The sequence below is a fragment of the Lissotriton helveticus genome, chromosome 11 (genome assembly GCF_964261635.1).
Source record: "Lissotriton helveticus chromosome 11, aLisHel1.1, whole genome shotgun sequence".
NCBI classification, from domain to species: Eukaryota; Metazoa; Chordata; class Amphibia; order Caudata; family Salamandridae; genus Lissotriton; species Lissotriton helveticus.
Window position 1 is genome coordinate 550434206 of NC_136072.1, and position 26308 is coordinate 550460513.

Consider the following 26308-nt stretch of genomic DNA (forward strand, 5'->3'; position numbering starts at 1 on the left):
AAGAAACGATCAAAAAGGATCAAAAAAGTTTAGTCAAAAAAGACTAAGGTACCACTTTTTCTGGATCTGTGCTGCTGGCATGGAAAAAAGAAGAACTGACGTCAGCACGCGGAGGCGGCGTCTAAGTACTCTGACGACGTCATTCCGGCACTAACAACGCAAACGACGGACGCGGAGCCGCGGACGACGCCTGCCGGTGTGCAGGGGTATTGCTGTGCAAAATTTTCCGGATCCAGTCTGACGCCTGGGGATATTCTAAGGTAAGGTATCTATCACTAACGTGTCTCTTTCAGATAAGGTAAGATGGGAATCTTCTCTTGTACTATAGGTGGGTGAGATCTCAAGCCCGGCTTGAGTCAAATGTTGGCTTTGGCTCAGCTCTAGGCTCGTTTAAACACAGGGCCAGGGCTGGACCACGGCATTGCTCACTCTCGCCTCTCTCTCATACATTTGTGCAAAGGAGAACAACTTTTATTAGGCTGTGCCTTGTGCCGTATTCAATCCTTTATCCCGCATCTGCTGAAAATGCAGTTTAGAATAAATGCCAGACAAGAAAGTGAAAATGTGTCTAGTGACTGCAGCAAAACTGCACTTCACAGGCTCATCCTACAGAGAACATGCCTCCCAAAAGAAAGCTCCATGGGATTTCTGAACTTTAATGACCTTGCAGATCTAGGTTCTTGCGTCTACTGAGGTCCTTGTGAAACAGTTTGTTAAATCGGAAGAGGCCAGAGAGAGCGGAGAGTTATCTGCTTTCTTAATGTTTTCAATGTATTATTGTGAAGATCACAATTGTATTTTTTTAATCTATGACTATTGCTCAGCTGCTTTATGAGGATTTTGGAGATATTAATTATATTTGGTGATAGTCGCCTTTTTAGCATTGGATTGTAGCAGGGTTGCGTAATTTCTGCCTGTAAAGATTTTGTATGTAGTGTCAGGTTAAGTTATTATGTGATTTGTATACTGACAAATTCAGCTTTATTAAACACAATGTAGTGCTTTCACTCTTAATTTGTTGTGTGATATACATGAGGTTTCCTTCGATGTGTCAGTTCTTACTTTGGTTGTTAGCCCCCTGGTTCGGCCTATGAATTTTGATGCTTGTCCAGCTGAATTTTGACACTTGTCCAGCACTATTTTGCACCCTTTACCCATCCCCTTCACATGCCAGTGCATCATGTGCCCTATAATTGCAATGTCACTTACTCCCAGCCATAAGGTCAACTCTACCTAAGGTTCTTTTTAACCATTTCTGTCGGCCTCTGGATGTGGCAGCAGACATGGTAAATAGCATATAAATCTCACATTATCACTCATGATACACCACAATGTTCTTAAAGCCCAATTTTTTCAATGGAACCACCCCAATAGGTAGCAGCCATGCCCTCTCTTCAACACACAAATCAGCATTGCAAGAAATACCTTTGCCTTAATTGTCAGATGCCCAGATCCCTAGAGCACAAGAGACACACACACACACACACACACACACGCGTTTCCCAACAATGTCATGATGGTGCAAACAAAGCTTTTGTAACTACACCAATCAGCTGTATACGTTTTCCCTCAAGTGTACTTGTCGAGCATACCTAGGGATGCAGACAGCTTTGACACCGCTCCAGTGGTCGGTATATGATGTGTTGAATCTACGACCAATGGTGATACTCGACGTCAGAGTTCACCTTTCGGTCAAGCAGATCTACACAAGTCCATTTTTTATGCAGTGCTTCGTGCAAGGAGGTTCAATGGATTTGGGGAGCTCTCATATTTATACCAGACAGCTGATAGCATTCAAATATTCCCACAGAGTCTAGAGGCAGACTCTAGTAAACAGATATGTGTGGAAAGACCAGGGATTAAGCCTGTTTGCAGCGGAGGGACAGGGCAATGCATCTGTGGGCTAGAACATGGTTTGTGTGTCCCTGAGCATAGGGTACGAGGCCAGTGCCCTTTCACCAGGGTGCCATGGATGTACTCCTGCGGGACAAGGCTGTCTCTGTGCCGGGCTTGGTGTTTGTGAACATCACTCAGCGCTCCATATCGGTATGGGAAAGCTATGGGACATGGCTGATGTCTCAGTCCTATGTCTATGCATCTAATGCTCAAGGACATTCTCCACAGGCTTCAAAACTTATTTTAAATATCCCTGCATGAGGTCCTGCCTCACTGCACAGGATCTCCAAACTCAGGAATACCCAAGTATTTTAATATAATAATAGTTTGTTACTATATAACAGTTGATTTTCCTATTATTTGAAACCCATGAAGAATTTTTGAATTGCAAAAGGATGAATGGCTGAATCAGTACGGCAATAATTCAAACCTGTGATCTGCAGGCTACACATAGACACACAACCACACAGATCTCAACAGTGGATAAGAGGGTGGAGTAAGTGGCTGTACCGTCTAATGAACCCAGAGCAGGTCTCACTGTTGCACAAAACAAAGATTTAAAAAAAAAAAATCACTACCCCTATCACCTGGTCATGCTTGGTCCTACGTTTGCTCCAATTTCAAAGCTTAAGGGGGAAATGTCAACAAAATGTACAATTTATCAATGCGATACACAAAATTGCTCTTTACTAGTGAAATAAATACCTGAGGTGCAGGGGTCCTGGTACGAACAAACAGGCCATTATCTCAATCTAGACGATGCTGGACCAGCCAGCCGCACTAAAAGCTTTGGAGCCATTCCCCTACTGATTCAGGGCTGCTTGCAGCATCTCAGTCTGTTCTTGGGAAGGCCCCCCACCTAAAACAATTTGTTCTTCGTATGGAGCCTTCACATCTGGCCACAGTGACTTCATTCACATACTTGCCAACCTAGAAAACTTGGTGAGAGTTTCTAGCTCATCACTACCTAAACAGCCCCAGAGGGGCAATGGAAGGGGCATGGAGAGCGGGCAGGGCATATAACCCAGCATAACCTTAGAGGCGCCTCCTACCCTCGGGCTGAAGATACAAGACTTCTGGACACAACCACTAGATAGTGAAATAATGTACATCATGTGAATTTAGAAAAGCTTGACACTGCAAAACAAAAGCTTCTGAATGTGTCTTCCTTGCACTGGGTAGGATGCAAAACCCTTAATGGACTTCTAGGATGCAGAGCCACCAACACACCGGCACGACTCTTACTGTATGTAGGGGGTTTCCAGCTCACTGTATCATATTAGCGTTACACCAGGTAAAATGTGCCAATATTGTGAGACACACAATGGCAGCATATACGTTGGCAGGTCTGTGTTCATTTGGGAAGTGTAAGGTTTGAAAGATTGGAACAGCACCAACTACAGGGTGGGTGCCATGTGCACTGGGATACCATGGCTGCCCCATATATTCAAAGGAAAAGGGTGGAGTGTAGGCCCTGCCTTAAGCACCCTCCACTAGACATATACCTGTTTCTTGTGAAGGAGAATGAAAATGGCATGGATGCTGTATTAATATAAAGTGAAATAGGGTGTAGGAAAGCACTCTGCTTGGGGTCAGCGAACCAGAGAGAAAGGGACATCGAGGGTTGATGTCAGCTGCAATCGTTCCACTTACCAAGCCGTAGCACCTCAGGTCCTAACAGCCAGTGTCAAAATACTCATTTCTCAATTTCACCAACTTTCTCAAGAGAAGACCATCTATTCTACCTACACAAAACCCCAGCTCCAATTCTTAAACACAAGAGAACTAGTTATATATTAGCACTTATTCCAGGCAAAGTTCTACATGCCTCAGGAGAAAGAAGGTAAAAACGATTGGTGTTTGTCTCCTTTGCCCCCTTCAAATTAGCAGTTTAACAATTCAAAATGCCCGTCTACATCTGAATTACAACAGAAACTAGGAGTTCTCAACAGCAGCATTTAACAATTCGATGAACCATGAAAGTCACTGGGAAACACTGAGTCTGCTCAACTCCTTTCTCCCAGGGACTTTAGAGTCTGAGTACAACTGTCTTTGAGCTAGTCATCTGGAGGAAGTCAGGCCAGGACCCACACCAGCAAAGGGAGCTTGTGAATGAGAAGTCCTGATGAAGATCTGGCGACTGACAGGTCCTGGAGCAGATGTTAGTCTTGCACACTTGTCTTGGTGGGAAGGTGCTGCTTTTGCAGTGATGTGCTTGGTTTGTTCCCCGGAGTTCACCACAAAAAGTCTGGAATTTCAGGTTACTCCTCAAGGAATGTTGATGAGATCTTATGGATCTGGAGCAACAATGCCCCCACCCAGCTCACTAGAGTCATTTGGAGATCCTCAAATCACAGGCTGGTGACATCTTCAGTCCCCGGGTGGGGAGATGGGGGACCCACCACTCTGTGACAGTCAGTGCAGCTATCCTAGCTGGATCTGCCCAGAGTATATGGTGAGCAGCAGCATTATCGTAAATCCCGTCAGCAGACCAGCGTTCTGTATTGCAAAGGCAGTCAATGCACGCCCGTTGCGCTCATCCTCCTTACTGACTTCATTCATCTCAGGGAACTGCAGAGACAATTGGGATAGAGGTCAAAGAAGGGTAGAAACTAGATGAACATTACACAGTGCTTGTAATTAACAAAATTAATGATAAACTACAAGGGAATGAACCCAACTTAAGTTGTGAATGCAGCCAATGAGGTCGGATTGAGTAAGAATCTACCTTAGTGCATAAACCCAGTTATGGGGCATAAATGAGATGCTGTTAAAATACATGAGGCTACAAACATGGTAATTAAATAGAGTTGAAATGTTTTGGGGAGTTGCATGATGCACTCTAGCTCACATGCATCTCCCAGAGAAAGATTTCTTGGAAACCCCAACACACAAAAGGTTTGACACTGCATGTTCTTGACCGTTGTGGAACACCCAGCCAGGATTCTCCCCACAGTTGGAAGATGCCCAGTGCCACCTTGGAGTGTATCCACCATTCGTAATCTAACAGACAGACTGAGCTTGTCCGCCCCTGCATTTAAAGACCTTACCATGCAGTTCACGATCAGAGAGATGCCCTGACACCCCAGCCAACTCCATAGGTGCCCAGCCTCTTGGTATAGGATTCAACACTCCACTTCACCCTGCTTGTTGCAGGACCACATGGCGGGTGTGTGGTTCATGAAACCTATTCCAGCCTACCCTTTGTAATATAAGAAAGGCCTTCTACATCTGGAGAATGGCCTGCATCTGCAACAGACTGATGTGAAGTCTGGGTTTTCCGAGATGACCTCCGCAACCCAGCAGTAATGCATGCATCACCCCTATCAGCTCTGGGTGGGGCAAGGACAGAGGTCTTCCGCTGATGCATTTGTGGTTGAGCACCCACCATCGCAAATTCTTTGCAATCTCCTCTGAAGCCTGGATGGAATTCAACAGGCGTCCTTGGTGCTGAGGCCGCTGAGATTTCAGATTCCACAGCAGAGCCAGCATATGTCACGTGGCATAGTTGATGATAGAGATGCAACATGACAAAAAGCCTGACACCCAGGTAGAAGGCTGCATCTTCAGGATTATTGTTCACATATCCCAGACTGGTTTTGATGGAAGATAGACCCAGATATGCACTATATCCAAGGCCTCTCCCAGGAAAGGAAGACTCAGCGAAAGAGCCCGGTGTGACTTCAGCATACTGATCAAGGACCGACTGATGTTAAGAGGTTCCCCATTATCTGGAAGGTGCCCGATTGACTGTGGAGGCAGTCATCGAGGTACTGGAAAATTGGTACCTCCAGCCTGCAAAGATGGGCAGCGACCACAGCCACCACTTTTGGGAACACCGAGGGGTGCTGGTGAAACTGAAGTAAAGCAAGGCAAATTGAAAATGCTCCTAACCTACCTTAAACAACAAGTAACATCTTTGGGAGGGTAAGAAATGCGGGACAACGTCATATGAAAATACATGTTCTGCAGGTCCAGGGTTTCCATCCAGCAACCGGGATCCAAGGCGGACAGAACCTTGGCCTCCGTGAACATTTTGAATCTATCCTTCCACAGAAATGTATTTAGAGGACAAAGATCTAAAATAGGATGGAGGCTCCGTTCTTCATCGGCATGAGGAAACAGCAGGGTTAACATCCTGTCCCTATTTCAGAGCCGGCACCCTCTAGATGGCACCTTTGGAAAGTAGAGCTCACACCTCTTGCAGCAAGATGCATAGCTGTTCCTCTGGTGGCTTGCTGACGAATTGGAGGACTTATTTGTCAGAGGTGCTGGACTGCCACCCTGGGAGGAAATGTCAGAGCATGCTTTCCGCTGGGTCCTTGTGTACTGCTAAGGGCACACTAAAGCCGTTTGCAGGCTGATGCAACAGGGAGAGGAATAGTGAAAATCAGTGTCCCTGGTGTCCTGTCTGCCTGATCCCCATTCCTAGACATAAAATGGCTGAGGTGATAGCAGCATAGGGGGCCTGGTGTTGCCTACAAGCCAAACCTCTGGAGAGGCTTCACAAGGTGCAAAACCGATAGGTAAACTGACTGGCCTGGGTCAAAAGGGCCAGGAGTAGGATGCAGTGAAAGAAAACCAGGGTTGCCAGACGCTGGTCTGTGATGTCTGGTCACCTGCCTTTTAGCTGGTAGTCTAGACCAAGGGTATCCATTAGGGCTTCAGTGAATGGTAATAAGGGCACAAAAGAAGTCATCCCATGCTGTAGAACTTCAGTAAGCACATTTGTTTTAATCTCAACAGACGGAAGTTGCGGATCCAGGTTCACAGCAGCACTTCCGATGACTGCAGCACAAGAAGTAGGTGCTTTCATTGATTATCCATGGGGGACAAATCAACCCTGTATCAGGAGGAAGTATTGAGCGCACTGGCCTCTTGCAAAATGGGTAAATCATCCCCATCTCATTCTCCTTGTGATGGCAAGCTCTGGTCAAATTCGGGACCGAAAAGCTGGTGGAAAAACTGAGGCCATGTCCTTGGTAGAGGGAGTGTTTGTCTAAATCTGACTGTATGGGAACAAGGTGAGCTGGAGTGGAGTCAGAGCATGACCTCAGTCTGGGTTGGACACTGAAGTTGGGAAACGACCCGGCCCCCTCCCCTTTGGTGACCAGTGACGTCTGGTGCTGGTCTTTGTGCCGAAATGGAAGTAAGCTACAGAGTCTGTGCAGAACTGGAGGTGGGTTTCAGGACTCAGTCAGCGCAGATAATGGATCTACTGGCGGTAACCAGGCTGGAGGCTCTGTGGATCCTTGGAGGCCAGAAGAACACTAAAGTGAGCAAGGGCAGTGCTAAAAATAGGAGGCTTGACACAACTAAAGACTTGCTTCGGCACCTTGACGGCCTAGGGAACTCGAGGCACATCAGGCTCAACTGTTGGATCAGCTCCACAACCAGAGACTGGAGGCGAAACAATGACACTTTGACACCCTACCAACTTAGATAAAGTGGCAGGATTGGGTCGAGCCCAGCTTTTCCTTCCTTTGTTTGTGCTTCCATTTGAACTTGAACTTACCAGATGACCTCAAGAGCGGACAGGACTGTCGCGGGATAAGCCTCGAGAGCGAGAACAGATCTGCACCGTATACTTAGAATAGAATCTCATTGCCTCCAACTTTGTTTGGGAGAAATTTACTTTTCATCACTACCATTGTTCTGGTGGTGTCAGAGGAATTCTAAATCAATATAGAAAGGATCACTGGTCCTGCATAACCAAGGTCTGCAGGTAGGTAAATAGGTGTCTCCCAAATAAAAGACCCTCATACACGTGTTTTTAAAAGTTTTGTAGCGGTATATGATGTGTCCCCGCTCTTTGTTACACGTGATTGTGCGTAATCCTTGGGTCAGTTTTTTGTTTGCACCCTCCGCCAGGAGGTTTTACCTTTGGTTAAAACAGTAGTGATAGTGAATAGTGAATGGTGAAATAGGACGATAAAAATACCCGGACAGCCAGGGATTCAACTTTAATATATCTGGTTTCGGGCAAAATAGTAATAGTTGTGCAGCTATGGAATTGTTTATGAATTCTAGCGCACTGGTTAAGTGAGGTTAAAAGTGGTCGACATGTTTCAGCCTTGGTTGCCAATTGGTCAGTAGGCTTTCTTCAGGACCATAAAGTGATTAGGTGAATGTGAAAGAATAGGTAAATTTATAACCTGATTCGTCTGACAGTAGGAGGTCACATTGTACCTGTAATGAGAGAATGGGGGGGATGCATCCAACATATAGAGGAAGGTAAGGGAAGACACACAAATAATGCACATTGACATAATTTCAAAATTAGTCGATTATAGAAATGAAAATTGCAATACTTTACACAGAGTCACATTCATATCACGCGTCAACTTTCTCATTGTCAAGTTTCAGTAAGAATATCATTTGGAGAATTACTACTGTTCCTAATGTTTACTGGTACATCATAGGTACTAGAGTAGATGACATCTTGTATGAATTAATCACTGTACTTTGGAACACGAAGGGCTACCGCTCCAGCAATATATACGTATTTCAAACACCTTTTTGAAAATACGAACAATATTAACAACACGACATTGGATTTGTATGTATGATGATCACCATTAGTACTAATGAGCATGCCAAGTATTGCACAACTACAAGATGTCATCTACTCTAGCACCTATGATGTACCAGTAAACATTAGGAACAGTACCATCATGAACACAGCACTGTAGTAATCCTCCAAATGATATTCTTACTGAAACTTGAGAATGAGAAAGTTGACGCGTGATATGAATGTGACTCTGTGTAAAGTATTGCAATTTTCATTTCTATAATCGACTAATTTTGAAATTATGTCAATGTGCATTATTTGTGTGTCTTCCCTTACCTTCCTCTATATGTTGGATGCATCCCCCCCCCACTTTCTCTCATTACAGGTACAATGTGACCTCCTACTGTCAGACGAATCAGGTTATAAATGTACCTATTCTTTCACATTCACCTAATCACTTTATGGTCCTGAAGAAAGACTACTGACCAATTGGCAACCAAGGCTGAAACATGTCGACCACTTTTAACCTCACTTAACCAGTGCGCTAGAATTCATAAACAATTCCATAGCTGCACAACTATTACTATTTTGCCCGAATCCAGATATATTAAAGTTCAATCCCTGGCTGTCCGGGTATTTTTAACGTCCTATTTCACCATTCACTATTCACTATCACTACTGTTTTAACCAAAGGTAAAACCTCCTGGCGGAGGGTGCAAACAAAAAACTGACCCAAGGATTACGCACAATCACGTGTAACAAAGAGCGGGGACACGTCGTATACCGCTACGAAACTTTCAAAAACACGTGTATGAGGGTCTTTTATTTGGGAGACACCTATTTACCTACCTGCAGACCTTGGTTATGCAGGACCAGAGATCCTTTCTATATTGATTTTGAATTACTGAAAGGAGATTGAAAGGATCTTCACTCTTCCTCCCTCCACCAATTGATCATACGGTGTCAGAGGAATATCATCTGCATCTGTACAGGTGATCTCTTCCCAGAAACATAAATTTTCCTTGATCTCGGTCTTCTACTTCTCTCCTCTCCCTCCTTACTACCCTACCTCACCCACTTCTTTTGATGCGAGTGTTCAGATGGCCCAATTTCCTGAGGGGTCAGATCACCCATACAAACTTAAGGAAACTGCTCTTCAGCAAGCTCCTTCCTTCTCTGCTTAGCGATGGTCACAAAAGAGTAAAGCAATCCAGGGAATCCTCAGCACATTGTGCTTTCCCACTGTGTTCCTGTAAGCAGCAGCTAGTTTCCAGATATTTGATGTCGAGATATAAAGGTGATGGTGAAGGTGAGAATGTTGAACTACGCTACAGACATATGAGAAGGCGACAATTAGGTCAAGGGAAGCATTGCATGGAAATGGTAGGACAAAAGGTACAGTCAGGAACGGGAGGTACGTAATCTCAAGAAACATGTTCCTCAGCCTAAAGTGCTATGTGGGACAGCACCTCTCAATGTATTTCTCTACCCAACCCCCATCACAAATATTGGGGTTGCAGATCTGATCATGCAATGGTCTTCAGAAGTGCCCAAGCTTTTATATAAATAGAGTATCAAAACATATAGTCCCTTGATACAAATCATCCAAATGAAGGGGCAATATTAATTGCACCCAATAAAATCAGGAACCACAGGGGTCGGAAGTTATCGGGTACAAGAAATAGCACCAATCACAAGTTTTACCCTCAAAATTATGCTGTATAACATGCAGCATTTGGTGCTCAACCAATCAAAATCTTAAAGATGTTCCCTTCCCTTTTAATTCACTTACATACAAAGGAATTGTGAGCATCCCATTTTTCACATTTCAGCATATTTTTTAAACTGCATTTATTATGCACACAGACTTGACCATTTGGAGTGTGTTTGATTTAAAAAAGACAAAAGTATGTTTTGTGCATCTAGAGTGCGTATTGGACACTGTCCCTCATCAAGATTTCTGACCCAGGATAAAAAAGGCTGGTCCCACTATTCAGGATGAATGGCAGTGTTAGACTTTGGAATATATTGTGTGGTTCAGTCACAATAAAAGTTCCAAATCAATTGTCGTTTGCAGTTGCATAAATCATTGCAAATAGATAAGTAGCAATTCACTTGTGAATAATTACTAAGTGTAGGATGACAGTGATGACTAGACTAAAAGTTGCAGAAGTGAAGAGTAAGCACTTTAGTGCTGGGCACCAGAAGCACAGGGATGTGCAAGGAATCCTGAGAATAACAGTTTGTTATAGTCTGATACCAAACTCTCCCATAATGGTCACTTCAAGAGCACATACTGGACTCTCAAAATGAAATGTCAACTCACCAGATCTGCCAGTGCGATGTAGAGGAACAGGCCACCAGAAAAAGCAAAGATCCAGTTGGCTGAGAAGTGGCTGCCAACAAGGATCCCAATGGCCAGTCCTAGGTAGCAGCAGCAGGAGGAAATGAAATTGAAAAAAAGGGCTTGCTGGATACTCATTCCAGAATTCAACAGAATCACAAAGTCACCTAGGGAAGGGGTGAAGTGGAAAAGACACCAAATAATGTCAAATAAAATAGGAGCACACCTGAGATGTCAAACAGAGAAACCAAAATATACTGCGACTGAATATTACAGCCGGGGATCACAGCTGTAAAAAATAAATAAATAAATATATATATATATATATATATATATATATATATATATCTCACTGGACTCTCACTCCTACAGCTCATCCCAATATAGAATACATCTGACAGGCCCAAACTGCCAACTAATTTGATAATAAAGCAGGACGCTTAAAATACTGTGTCCAGTGAGAAGTATGAGGTCGCTAAAGCCACATTACACTGCTGCAAATGGTTTGTGAAGGCATAACATATATTTAGAAATTTCTTCCTTAGATATTGTCCTATGCTTCGCCACTCTAATCCAGCTGGTTGCTTTTTAAAAGGTTCTCCAAATTGATTATTCCAGTAGGCAATCTGGCTCACTTGGAGAAGCACACTGCTCTTTGAAAATACAGAAGTTGCTTAACCCCTTCGGCGCTCATGACGAGCTCAGCTCGTCATGGGCGTAACCTGCGCTACGCGGATGACGAGCTGAGCTGGTCACGTAACGTGTTTTTTTTAAATCGCAGCGCGCAGCGGGAAAACCGCTAGCGCGCAATACGGTTAAAGCTCAAAAGAAGATGGTGTTGTATGTTGGCTATTGTGTGACAGGAAATTCTTCTTACTTCCTGGGAGAGTGTTGGAGAGGAGGCCGTGGTCGACAGACAAAGCACGTGCAAGTTATAACTAGGCTGCGCAGACGAGAAGCTTTGTAATGCAGAAAGAGGCACAACTAGATCCAAGATACTAACAGTAAAAGGTGGTGAGATTAACTGCCGACAGGACACACATACCCTGCGGTTTTCCGACTTAAGACCGTAACCTTCCTCACAAATGTGCACCTTTAATGTCAGACACTGCAACTGGGATCGGAGATCCAAGAGCGTGAGGCAATAGTTGCTAACAGTGTGTGTGAGCTCCATGATCAAACTGAAGGCCCTGTCAGACTTCAGGTAAGTCGACTTAAATGTCATGCACAACAAATCGCTAGAGGCGAGGTGATGAGACATCTCTTCTAGACCTGAGCTACGCAGAGGGAGACCTGAAAACAAAATGTCACAAAAGATGTGTCCAGCCATATACATGTACCAAAGAATACTACAGCTCGTGATGACAGCTGCCCTAGGCTTAGATCTTCTTAAATCGGATTGCCATCTCTTAGACAATCACAAATGGAGACACTTAGCTAACTTAGCTGAAAACTAAGTAACCACTGAGTAACTACAGCAGGTAGAGACAGACAATTCAAGATTACTACAGGGACTTGTTGATGGACTGTGTTTGATACATTCTTTGTTTGTCTAGGAGGGAAATGTCTTCATACGGCAATTGAAATATATATTTTAATACACAAGTATGGAATGTAAAGGGAGCGTGTTGGAGGGAAGCTCTGTGTGCATTAAAGATACTGCAAAGGAGCCCAAAAACAACCACATTGGCTGGCCACAAAATCACCTGCAATACTGATGCCTTAATATTGTAGTATTACTTTCTAAAGACCACATGAGAGACGAAGTGTTAGATCTGGAACACTTTAGTGCTAAGCAAACACGGAATATACATAAACTCTGTGTGCTGGTATCTCACCTCCAGATTACATTCGAGAGAAAAAGAAACATTATGCCAACAACACAGCAATATATATTCAATGCACATATGTTAATATCTCAACTAATGGATAGGTTCTCTACTGCACAAGATAAAAGGTTGTTAAACAGCATGGAAAATATTAAATGCATGGTTTATTGCATAGACTACCGGTAGTACAATAGTATAATAGCAACTATCATACAATTTACACTGACTGATTTTTGGTCTGAACCCAATGGAAAAGGTTGTTAAGTCTTCTAGACAAAAGACAACACAAGGAGGAACAAGACAAGCAGGAGGACCAAGACAGCCGTTTAGTCTCAATTTTTTGGCTATGGATCCAGGTGCATGAATTACTGTCCATCTCAAGATCACAGGCTCAGCTCCATAATGCTGGCCGTGCTTAGAGTATTTTTCATTAACATTTTTAATCATACAACCAGTTAAATTGAAGAGGGAATGCATCAAAGTAAATAAGACCACACAATAGGAAACTATTTTCATACATCATCAAATATCAGACACATTCCAATCTTGGGCTACAATATTTAGTCCAGAGGTTAAACACTGGCAGGGATTCACTCTCATCTCCATCATACTCCCGCCATTGTCTCCAAATGTGAACAGGTTTCTGTCAGGATCCTCAATTTTCATACACCTGTTTCTCTAGCACTCTAAAGCAGACAATCCCCACTCTCCACCGTGCAATGCCAGGCACTTCAGTCGCTCTCCATGATTGAGCTATGCCCCCCCCCCCCTCCCAAATTTAAGTTCCAACCCGATAAGAATTTTGATGTGCCTATTAGCGTTCATTATTTCTCCTTTCTATAGTAACTATGAAGTAAGTATTTAAATTGTATAAGCCTATATCGGACTAAGGTTACAATTTCTTCAGAGGTCATTAAAAGCATTCTGACAGCCTTCATTCTAAATTGCGCAAATGTTTGCTTTCCAATCTTTTCTAAGGTGCTGGAATGTATATGGGGTGTGGTTGACTAGTGGTTTGTATTTTCACGACTGTGTCTGAAATGGGGGGGATATGGCGTTTTTGCCTACAGACGATTGAATTCAGGAAGCTCCTCTAAAGAATTCAGATATGGTGTCAGTGCATGGCTGAGTTGAAGGTACTGGAAGAATAGGAACAGAGGTAGTCCGAATTTCTCCTGTACAGAGACAAACGTTTTCATAGATACATTGGTGACCACACTTCCCAACATGGTTATTCCAAGGGTGTCCCAGCCAGACATCTCCTCCAGTGTATAACCTTTAATCGGTCATGTACTAGCTCACAATTGGGTTTGCAGTGTTAGTTTCTGGTGCCATCCTTTTCCCAGAGGTTCAACTTACACATAAGGAAAATGCTACTTACCACTATGCATCTGTTCTGTGCATGTAGAGCTGCAGATTTCTACACCTTGCATTAGATCGCCACCTGGTGTTGGGCTCGGATGATTGCATGTTGTTGTCGTCTTGGAAGAAGTGTTTGTAGTCACGAGATAGGTGACTCCTTCCTTGGACGATAGTGCGCATGGGCATCGGCTCCATCCGTAGATTGTTTTTCGCCATGATGGGAAATGATGGAGTTAGTGGAAAGAAAGAAAGGATGTCCATGCGTGTATATCTAATTAAGATAACACTGGAACAGATACAGGTCCCGGGGAGGTGGGAGGGCATGTAGAAACCTGCAGTTCTACATGCCAAGAACAGATGCATACTGGTAAGTAGCATTTTCTGTTTGAGGCATATGAGCTGCAGATTCTACACTTTGCATCGATTGTGCAGCAGTGTCTCCCCTAGCGGTGGTCGCCTGTACCCGTTGCAGTAGTTTGAAAGAGAGTTTTGAGGACAGCTTGGCCTACTGCAGCTTGCTGTTTGGCTTGCACATCAACACAAAAGTGTTTAGTAAAGGTGTGTGTTGTAGACCATGTTGCTGCCTTAGAGATGTCTTTTAGGGGAATGTTCCCTAAGAAAGCCATTGAGGCTTCTAGTTTGTGTGTGGAGTGTGCTTTTTCTGCTTAAATCCTGAAATGCGTAGCCACGCGTGACGTCTAAGGAGGTCACTGGTGTTTATTGCTCTGGATGCAGTGTCTGCTACATCTAGTGCGCATTTAATGGAGGCATTTGATATAAGCTTACCCTCTTGTATGAGGTCATCTGCTTGTGCCTTATATTGGTCAGGTAGGTGTTGTAAGAGTTTCTCTAGCTGATCATAGTGAGCCCTGTCATATCTTGCGAGGAGGGCCTGTGTGTTAGCAATGCTCCCTCTTGCCATGGTTGAGCAAGCTGCTAGAGAAGCATATCAATTCCACTCTGGTTAACCATCTGGGCTCTAACAACCAACTCCATGGCTCTCAAGCAGGCTCCCGCCCGAAGCTCGGGACGGAGGTTGCCCTGTTGGCAGTAACTAAGTCAGCTCGGAGGTACATGGACCAAGGCGACACTACAGCAATTATTTTGCTGGACCTTAGTGCCGCCTTTGACACAGTGGATCACAACATCTTGCTCTCACGCATAAGACACCTCGGAGCCACAGGGCGAGCCCTCACCTGGCTGCAATCCTTCCTGGAAGGCCGGGTGTTCCAGGTTTCGGAGGGTGCCACTCAATCCAAACCTTGGCCCCTCAACTGCGGGGTCCCCCAGGGCTCTTCCCTAAGTCCAACCCTTTTTAATATTTATATGGAGCCTTCAGCATTGAAATTGTCACCTACGCAGACGACACCCAACTGGTGGTAGCGCTCAACCATCCCGAGGGCGCGTCTAGCACTCTGGGCAGCTGCCTGGAAGCAGTAGCCGACTGGATGGCACTCTCTCATTTGAAACTAAACGGGGACAAAATGGAACTGATGTTCCTGGGAAAGACCCCATCGCCCAGAGCAACCATGTTTAATGACTCCTTTAATCATTGGCAGTATTTGCACAGATTTTTGGGAGTGTTCAAAAGTGTCTAGTAAAAAATCTTCCTCTGCCTCATCTGAATGCATGGTGACATTGTGATAGATGGCAGCCCCATTAATTAAGTGTCCAAAACCAATATTGTCTTCTGGAGGAGACGGTTTAAATGGATATATATGTGGGTCAGGAATATCTGGTACATCCTGTGGGTTTGAATACTTCCAGTCTGGTGAACCTGTTGGGTAGGGAAAGGGGTCTTCTGGGTCTTTCCCTCCCCCCAGGCTATACTCATCATCATCAGCATCTTGAGGAGGTGTATGTTGTGGAGAGTGAGTATGAGAATTTTTAGGTCAAATGTTTAAAGGAAGAGCAGAAGAATGAGATACAGGAGAAGAAGGGTGCATAGGAGATGTGGCAGAGTCCGTCTTCGTGACAGGTACTGGTGGTGTAGGTGCTGTATCTGATTTCCTCTTCCTGTGTGGTGTGGTGGAAACATGTCCTGTTTCTGGATCAATGTAGATCCTTTTTTGTAAAGGATCTGGTTGGAAAAGCTCCTTTTCTTGAGGCACAGCCTTCGGCGGCAATTTTTTCGGTTCCGAACCGATTTGTTGTTTGTCTTTAGCCTTAGGAGCCGATGTTGAGTCCTTTGGCATAGATTTTGGCACCAAAGGTATTGTTTGTCTTTGGAGCCGAAGCCCGTTTCGTGTATTTGGAAGGATCGGAAGCAGGCTTTGTTTGTTTCGGCATCGAGGGTATCGGTTTCGGAGTGGAAGCTGTTTTCGGGGCATCGGAACCATGCTTCGTTGTTTTCGGAGCCGCTTTGTCTCTCGAAGTCGACGGTTTTGGACGGTCTTTTGGAACCGGGACTTCTTTTTGTTTCGGTGCAGAGGGAGCAGGTGGTATCGACACATGTGGTCTGCTCGGTATCGAGCTATCGGAAGGCTTCATTATTTTCTTCGGAGCCGGGCTCGATGGCGGGGTTTTCAAGTGGTTTTTCGGTCTCGACTGGGCCCCGCAGGCGGAGTGTTGACCTTTGCCTTCGATTTTGGTGTTTGGGCTGGGGTAGGGGCAGTGGTACTCACGCGTTGACCCGAAGGTATGGAGTCATCGGAGTAGTCTGCCTCGAATACGATCTGGAGATCATCGGAATCATCTTACAGGACACATGGACCTTCGTCGAAGATATCCACTGGTTCCGGCGCTGATCTCTGCATGTCATGTCGACAATCCCTCCGATCCCGAATGGTCTTTTTCGATCGAAAGGATGCACATCCTGTGCAGCTGGATTCGTCGTGGTCTGGCGATAAGCACAGGTTACAGACTTCGTGATGGTCACTGTGTGGAAATTTTGCTTCACACTCGGGGCATCTTTTGAATGGCGTCCTTTCCATGAGGTGTAGGCCTCACAGCTTGGGTAGGCCCAACGGCCCGCGTCGACGACTGGATTCGAGCTGACGAAGTCTAGTCGATGTTTATAGGTATCAAAAGTTGTTTGGTGAAGTTTGAAGAAAATTGTACGCGTCGAAGTACTTGAAAAGTAGATTTCGAACCGGAGCGGAAAAGTTTCATCCAAACCCATTGGCCGAAAAAACCAAACTAAGGATGGAGCCGATGCCCATGCGCACTATCGTCCAAGGGAGGAGTCACCTATCTTGTGACTACAAAGACTTCTTCCAAGACGAAAACAACATGCAATCATCCGAGCCCAACACCAGGTGGCGATCTAATGCAAAGTGTAGAATCTGCAGCTCATATGCCTCGAACAAGACTGTTTTTGTAACCGGAGGAGTATCTGAGAATAAGAGTAACAATATAAAAATTGAATTCGTACCTTAAAACACCTGTCCCTCCCCCCACTCCAGTGCTCGTCTATTGCGATTATACGCTGGGTCGCGTCTGAAGTCCAAAAGCTCGTCATTACTACTAGATGTGCTGCACAGTAATATGCACACAAAAAAAATAACAGTCCTTCCCAGCTTTCCAAAGAAGAGCAAATTTCCCTATTTTGCCAGGCGATGTTAAAAGCAATCCCCGTTGCATGGAGCACTTTAATAACGGAATTAAAAATGTACTTCCATTAGTACTTTCCAACTAATTATTTCTTCATTACAACATAGTACATTTAAAAGTGCACAAATATGTAAAACATAATTCTTTGTAACACTCCTATTACATCCTTACATAGCAGTTATAAATCTAATTAAGCAAAATAATAAATGACCATTAGACATGCAGGCAAATCAGCCCAATTGACTCAGAGGTATTTAAAATTTGCCAGTGAGCTTGCCATTAAAAGCACACTCTTCAAGACACAGTCTCTGTGGTGTATTAAATTAACATTTTCACACTACACAACCATCCGCCCATTAACACAATACTTTTGGGACCTGTGCTTTGATGTGCAAACAACATCCTAAATCGAATAGTTTCTTACCTATCGGTGTAGTTTTGCAGCTTGAAGATCTTTCTGGATTCACTATGCTGCACATTATTCCGCGGTCTAGTGGTTGGGTCCTTGCACACTGTGGTGCCACCAGGATCCGTGTCATGTTGCTGGTTCTACACTTGCTGAGTACCCTGTGTATCAGTGGTATCGGGAGGAAAAGCATAGGCAAATGTTTTTGACCATCTTATCCATAGGGCATTCCCCTGGGATTGTTCCTCTAGTTGCCTGGATGCGAAGTATCGGCATTTTGCATTCTGGTGTGTCAAATAGGTCTATTGTTGGTGTTCCCCACCTCCTGAATAGCCTTTGCGTTTCCTGTGCATTGAGCTCCCACTAGTGGGATGCTGATGTCTGTCTGCTGAGTCTGTCTGCTTCCACATTGTCCTTTCCTGGTAGGTGTATGGCTAGTAGGTCTATTTTGAGTGGGATGGCCCATCTCTATATTTCCTGCGCTAGGTTGGATAGTGCGACTGATTGTGTTCCTCCCTGTTGATGATGTAGAACATCGTTGTGGTGTTGTTTCTGGAAGGCCTTCAGGGTGAGGAGCACAGTCTTTAGTTCCAGGCAGTTGATGTGTCTGATCGCATCTGCTGGAGTCCACAGACCCCCTCACCTTGAGCTTGTTCATGTGTGCTCCCCATCCCATCTGGGATGCATCTGTGGTGATGGTCACCGTTGGGGTTGGTGGTGTTGAAGGTTTCCCTTTTGTTATGTTCTCCTTGTTCCACCACGTTATCTCCTCCTGCACTGCGTGCGTTACAACCACTAGATCTTCCCAACTTCCTGTAGCTTGTGACCATTGTTGTTGCAGCCATTCCTGGAATGGTCTCATGTGGAGCCGTATATTGGGGACCAGGTGTATGCAGGACACCATCATCCCCATGATCTTGCTCGCTGTCCTCATGGTCAGAGCTTGCCCCTTCTGGTAGTGGCGTGTCTCCTTCAGCAGTGCAAGTGTTCTCTTGTCGCTGGGGAACACCTTGCTCTGTATGGTGTTGATCTGTGCGCCTAGGAAGATATTCAGTTGCTCTGGTTCCATTGAGAATTTCCCCCAGTGTATGGAGAATCCCAGATCTGTCAGCGTTTCTGTGACCCGCTGTGCCTGTTCCTTGCATGTCCTGTGGGAACTTGTTTTTATTAGCCAGTCGTCGCGGTAAGGGTACATGAATCCCTTCCCTCCGTAGGTGTGCTGCCATGGCAGCGAGACATTTGGTTAAGACCCTTGGTGCGGATTTTAGGCCGAAGGCTAGGGTTGTGAACTGGTAGTGTGCTTTGTTGATAGAAAATCTTAGTAGATGTTTGTGCTGCCTGTTCATGGGAATGTGTAGGTAGGCATCTTTTAGGTCTATGGTGGACAGGAAGTCTCCGTCCCTTATCTGAGGAATGACCTCCTGTAGGGATGTCATTTTGAATTTTTGTGTTTTTATGTATTGGTTTAGGAACCTTAGATCCAGGATGGGTCTTAGCGTTTCGTCCACTTTTGGTACTAGGAAATAATTTGAGTACACTCCCTTGTTTCTTTCTCTGAATGGTACTGGTTACGATGGCCTCCTTTTGGAGGAGTTCTTGTGCTTCCTCTAGGAGTAGCGCTAGTTCTTTTGCGGAGTGCGCCTTTCTTTTTGGTGTTCCGTTTCGTGGTTTCTTTTCCAGTTTTATGCAGTATCCGAACTGTATGATGTTGAGTATCCATTTGTCTGTAGTTATTTTCTTCAATTCCTTGAAGAAATGTTTTAGCCTGCCTCCTACTGGTGTTACATGTTCATTGATGCTTAGTCCGTGTAACCCTCCTTTGTTGACCTTGTTGTGCCCCACCCTCAGATGGGTCGTGTGGGTGGGCACGCTTGGTGGGTCGGAGTCATTTTGAGGTTGGTTGCTGGCCCCCTCTTCTTGTTTGCCCTCGCCCATTCGCCCTCCCGCAAAAGGACTGGCCCGAGGCTGGTAGTGCCAGTGTTTTTTTTGCTGGCCCTGCTGTGCTTGATTGTCGCCCTGGTAGGTCTGCTGGGATGTCTGATGTGACGTTCCCAGCTGGTTTCTCCCTCTTCCGTTTGGTCTCTATGTCGGGGTACCCCTTCTCATTCCTCTGAATTGCAAGGCCCCCATGGACCTTGCAGTCTCATTTTCTTTTTTGAGCTGGGTGAGTTTCTCATCCACCGGTGCCCCGAACAGGGTTTCTCCATTGATGGGGGTGCTCAGAATCTTGTTTTGTACTTCCGGCTTGAAGCCTGAGATCCTCAGCCAGGCATGCCTTCTTTCTGTTACCCTGATCATCATGAGCCTGCTGGATGTGTCAGCCCCATCCACGGCTGATTTTAGGCATGAATTTGCTATATTCTTGCCTTCCTCCACCAAGTGTGATGCTCTTTGTTGGTATTGCTCAGGGAGGTGTTTGAGGAGCTGTCCGACCTCGTCTCAATGCTGGTATGAGTGTCTGTTCAGTAGGGCATTGGAGTTTGCAATGCGCCAGTGTACTGTTGCATTCCTCTCTATCTTTCTTCAAGTGAGGTCCATCCTCCTACTTTCTTTGTCTGGTGGTGAGCCTGAGGTTGTTGGGATGTTTGTCCTTTTCTTGGCTGTTGCCGCAATAATGGAGTCAGCCGTGACGGATCCCTGGGTGTAGGGAGGATCTTTAGAGGAGTGCTTGTATTTCTTCTCTGTCCTAGGTGTGACAGACCTGCAGGGCGCTGGGTCTTTGAATGCCTCCCTCCTCTGGTCCAGGACACTTTGAAGCATGGGGAGGAATTGACTCCTTGTTTGAGTGGGGAGCAAGGTCTCTAAGAGGAAGCAGGCCTTTGGTTTTCTTCCTCCAGTTTCACTCCATAAGCTGTTGCTGCGTTCCTGATGACCATGTTGTAGACCCCAATGTCATCTGGCGGCGAAGTCCTCGAAGGGTACGATTCCACATCCTCTTCTGGGCTTTTGGCGTCGAGGTCCTGCCAATCCAGGTCCTGGGCCATCGAGGATGCCGAGCCGAAACTCGTCCGCTGGTCTTCTTTGCCATCCTAGTCGTGGTATAGGCCCTCTTCCTCTTGCTGTTCTTGGGGCTCGGGAGTTTTCGGCAGCCCTTCGGCGTCGAACTCCTCTTCTTCTTCGATTTTGAAGATCGGCGACGACGGTTTCGACGGAATCGTGAACCTTTTCATCTTTTTGTCGAACTCTCTTTTCCTTTGCAGGATGTTATTCATTTCTGCCTCGAGCCTTCTCTTTTTCCTCCCCATTTCGGTGGCCTGTTCGGCGTCAAGTGTTTCGGACGATCTCTTCGATGTAGTCGTCGAAGTAGCCTTCGGGTCTTTTTCCTTCGGAGTCGAGCGGTCCTTTCCGGGGACGTGCTTCGACGACCTTGGCTTTTCGCCATCTGGTAGTCCTTTTCGAAGGTTCAGCTGGGCTGTTTGTCCCTGGATGCAGCTGCGGCCGTTGAGATTTTCGGCGCCAGTGCTCCTTTCGTGGACTTAGACTCTGTTTTTCGAGAGTCTGACTCAGGCTTGAGAGTCTGTCGGTGGTTTAGGGGGTCGACGTCTCTCCTCCTCCTTTAGATGTTTTCTGATCGGTCTCTACGACCGTGTAGTCATCTGGTCCCTCGGCGATGTTGTCCTCTTTGTCGTTGGAGAGGCCCAGGTCCTGAAGCGACAGAGGCTGGCCTCTGCCTTGCATGCTGTAGTTGGCTCTCTCTAACCCGGAGAGTCTTCGGGGTGAAGACGGAGCAGGCGTTGCAATCCTTGCTCTCGTGGTCGACTGGTAGGCAGAGGTTGCAAACCAGGTGCTGGTCCTTCTGCGCGTATTTGTGGTGGCAGTTACGGCAGAATTTAAAAGGTGTTTTGTCCATTCCTGCGCTCAGGGGCCCCCCTGTGTGCGCATTCTCCGTTGGACGTCGAAGTTCTCGAAGTTCTCCTCCTTCTTTGTCGTCCCGGTTCAGTGATCTTGTTTCTCAATGTCTTCTCCAATCTTTTTCGTGTAGAAATCGGTCTTTTCCCTCTTCTTTCCTCCAAAAACTCTGGAGCCTCTAGGTGACGATCCAGAGCCAGTGGCAGAAAAAATAATCTGAAGATGGCGCCCAAAGGTGGGAGCTTCCGCTGGAAGCATGCCGACGTCACAGGAAGTACACCAAAGGGTGGAACATCGACGCCCACCTGGGCTACGAAAAAAAAAAGAGAAAAAGGACTACGATTCCGGACCAAACCACTAGACCGCGGAATAATGCACAGCATAGTGAATCCAGAAAGATTCACGCTGCAAAACAGTGGTTCCTAACCTATTGACTTCGGTGGAACCCCACCTAATCATTACGGTAACTCTGTGACCTCCCACTGAATCAATATTGAAATCCCGGAGCCCCCCACTGAGTCATCATTACTGGAAAACGGGGACTCCGGCCTGAGAATTTTCAATGAACTGAACCGGAAAACAATACACAACAAATACCGAAACAAGCATTCATAAAACAAAAAAATACACACATTTATAAATTGTATTCAATTCTCAAACAAACATTAAAAAAAGCACAATTTTAATAGGAAGGTTGGAGCTTTTCTAAATTCAGTTAAGGTCCCTCATTCACACATACATAGCAAATAATGACAAATGCAATCTCTCTTTGGGGTCGGACCCAGGCGGTAAAAATGGTTACCCTTTCCGGAATTACATATGTATTAGGCATGCTTCCCCAAGTAGTACCCCTCTTCACTCTCTTTAAGATGGATGGGACTATTAAGGCCTTCATCTAGGGCTCAATGAGACCGTACAATTACAATTCAGAAGCTTATCATCCACAGATCAGCAGGGGATTGGGCCTGCCTTCTGTGGATCATTACTGCTTAGCCCTACATTTGGCACAAATGGCATACATGCATCCCCTGAACCAAGTCCCTCCATTATGGTTCGTGATTGAACGTAACTCCAGGAGGCTCCTTTGGGATACAGGCCCTCTATCTTCCTGGTCCTGCCACCACCGACATACCCAATCCCATGTTGAAAGCCATGTATGCTGCTGTAAAACCTGGTCGGGTCGGGGACAATCGATATTTGCCCGGCGGTATTGCCTCTGTGACCCACGAATTATTAATCAATGAAGAGGCAGGCGCTGGAGACTGGAAAGCAGGAAACAAGGTTTTATTCTCTCCGGAGGAGAACACAGCAAAACAGACAGCAGGTATCGTTCTGAGGTGCTCTAACTTATTTCTGAGGCCTGGCCCCTTATATACAGCCTTTTGCGGTTTTATTACAGTTTACATACTCATGGCAATGCTTTGATGTACGGAAAGACATCCCCGGAATCCCCCCTTCGGGCCCGTTCCCACACACATTTACAGTAGAAGTCCCCACCCTGGTCACAACAGGTGATGACTATCGCGCAGCTGGATATTCCGCCAATTCATGGAATGCGGGGTTCGATCGGATCTCATGGGGTGGGGGCTTTGATCAACTCGGGGGTCCTTTGATGAGGGAAGCTTTCTATTGTACGGGGAGGGGCAAGGAATAGTATCGGCAGAGCTGGGTGTCGGCCTGGGAACGAGGAAGACAAACGGGCACACGGGGAAAAAGGGGTTTGCATCAAAGGGCCGGGGACCATGAAAGGGAAGAAGGGAGGTGTTGCGCTGGGAACAGGATGAGGTTCTGAGGCAGAGCCGCGCTGAAGAGGGGTTTATGATTCAAGGCAGGTGCAAGCAGGGGGTTGGTCAGCGTGCAGGCTTGGTGAGGGCGAAGGGCTATGTCGGGGGCCAGTGGCATGCAAAGGGGCTTTCTGATCAGGGCATCTTAAAATGGCGGGTGCGCACGACAAAAGTGTGGCATCAGGGGAAAAGGCAAGATGGCGCAGATAATGTTCACCAAACCGTACTAATTTTCCACAGTCCTCCCTTTAACATATTCAAGACATCTTGCTGGTTCATTTTCTACTCAGTTCTATTATGGTGGGCATAAGAAAAAGCAGTAGGAACCCTAGGTGAAGGAGTCGTAAACATTACATTTAAGATCTCTAGTTTTAGGAGGCGGACCTATTGATAAACTTTGATAAACTTGTTTAGCGGGAAAGTCATAGTAATGCAATACAAAAATGATTCGAAGTGCGGGCAGTGAGTACATTTCATAAGGTGAACTGATGGGTTGTTACATAATTAATACAATGTTGGCTGGGAGAGAAACGAGACGTAGCAGAAATGAGAGTGAAGGAATGTTCGAAGTTTAGTAAGTCTTCAGCAATTTTTTTCGTCTTCTGTTGGCACTGTGGAGCACCGGCGGTGGAGCTACGAGTCCAGCTCTATTCTAAGTTCCGTGTTGCAGGGCACGACCTTTCCTCTCGTTTCTGGTCAAGAAAGGGTCTTTTTCGCCCTGTGTCCTTTGGAATCAATAGTCAAAAGTTCAGGTGGAAGAAGAGGGTACAAATAGTCCATCGGGTAGGTCGGAGAAAAAGGGGGATGGAGCAAGGCCAGATCGGGAACAAACTAGGGGAACGAGAGATTTCTGGTAGGCGGGCTCATGACCGGGTCTGGAGAGCGGGGACTTCTCAGCACACATTCGAACATTGAGCAGGGGCATCGGGTTAGGCCTTTCCTCTCATTTTGTCGGAGATAGTGCCTCGTCCTGCAGCTCAGTTCAGTCGCGGTCTCGCCTTGGCCCATGTCGCAGACGTTCCATAGTCTGTAGTCAGGCCACGTGCTCCCACATCCGGTCCTTCTTTCCTCCGACAGCCGTACCCTTGAAGGAGTTTGAAAAGACAGTCTTTAGAGAATTGGTAGAGGAAAGTAATCACATAAGTCTATTTCTCTCCCAGCTCCAGGTAAATGAGAATAGAAGCGTCCGTTATATTAGGGTTCACAACTGACATATTAATGATCGATGGTGAGCCTGCTGGGTTTACTATGACTTTCCTTTACAACTGTTTACTATAGCCACGACAGTTCATCTGATGGGGACCCACCTTTTTTTAATACAAGCCTGACAATGCTTATACCGTTCTCTAGGGGTTTATATTTACAAAAAGGGTGTTGTGAGCTATCAACATGGTACTAATAGGCCTCTCGCTGAGGGACGAACATAGGCTAAACATTTTTCATATTATCAATGCATCCTGCCCTTTAACTAAACATTTTCACTTTCGACAAGGTCCATTGTAATGATTTTCTTCGCTTCGGTCTAAACTTTAACTTTGTAAAACATCATTCTGGTTCCTATGCAGCCTCTCATGGCCTGGTTACTAAATTAGAAAAGACAGGGGTCTCATGGGAAGACAACTAGGGACATAGAAAACTGTGATGGGGGGGCATCATCTTACTTCGAGTTATAAGGGTACTATCGGCCGAAGGCCATAGTTCAGTTGGTGAGCATACAGTGGCGTTCCTCGAATTCCAAACTCTGAAATTTGCCTATATAAAAAATCATTTCTAGGAACCACAGCTGGCCTGTGTTAGTCGCGGGTCGACCCACCTTTTACAATCGGGGGATGAAGGATAGTTAAAAAACTCTTATCGGGGGGGGGGCAACTGAACGCAATACTGGGTGCGTCCTGAGAAGATGGGGAGGTTTCGATTACCTTTACGGTTTGGGTATCGTGACAATTCGGAACGGGGAAGGTCGCGCTATCTGGGGCACTCTATTCCATCAGGGGAGCCGCTGACGTAGTTCCCTCATGACGGGTCAGATTAGGGAACCTCAGCCGTCTTACCTGTCCTTTCCTTTATGGCCAAATCTCGGTTTCATCGAAATATTTTTTCGGAAAGGAGAGGTGGTGACACAGCGTTAGGGTGATTGCATTAAAGACAAGTTTTGAGCAAATACTGGCGGTATTTGAAGCCAATTGGGTGGTGTGCAAGGGGTGGCAGTCTGCCAATTTCGGGGCTAATCGCTCGGAAGAGTGGGAGTGTGAAGGAGAGAGAGAGAGAGAGGGAGAGAGAGAGAGAGAGAGAGAGAGAGAGAGAGAGAGAGAGAGAGAGAGAGAGAGAGAGAGAGAGAGAGAGAGAGAGAGAGAGAGAGAGAGAGAGAGAGAGAGAGAGAGAGAGAGAGAGAGAGAGAGAGAGAGAGAGAGAGAGAGAGAGAGAGAGAGAGAGAGAGAGAGAGAGAGAGCGCAACGGCAGGCTAAATAGTACACGTGCGACAGGGAGAGTGGCAGTGTATTTAAGAAAGGCTATTTAGTGCATTACACAGCAAAGGACATTTACGGGTCTGCGTTAGAATCTTGAAATCATGCAGTTTGAGGCGGACGAGCATTAGACAGGGTAGAGGGGACATGCTTTGAGAAAAAGGAAAAAAGGAGGTACCATTTTGTCGCACTTTCTTGCATTCTTGGTCCTTCGACCAGTTGGGTCAACACTTCAGTCACACACACACATTCTCTCATAGTTTCGCATCATACGTGACATGGGTTCATTCGTGCGGTCTGGTTTAAGGGT

At 45.8% G+C, this 26308-nt stretch overlaps 1 protein-coding gene across 1 annotated transcript in view; it reads right to left on the bottom strand.

Annotated features, from left to right (window-relative positions):
* Positions 1-3305: 3305 nt before the first annotated feature.
* The window catches only part of LOC144791581 (metal cation symporter ZIP14-like), a 259836-nt gene continuing 236833 nt past the window's right edge, over positions 3306-26308 (bottom strand). Inside the window, exons 8-9 of the mRNA XM_078666302.1 lie at positions 10734-10918; positions 3306-4467 (exon numbers count right to left, since the gene is read on the bottom strand). Of these exons, the coding sequence (XP_078522428.1) occupies positions 4321-4467; positions 10734-10918 (332 nt within the window). The 3' untranslated portion in view covers positions 3306-4320. The remainder of the gene's footprint in view (positions 4468-10733; positions 10919-26308) is intronic.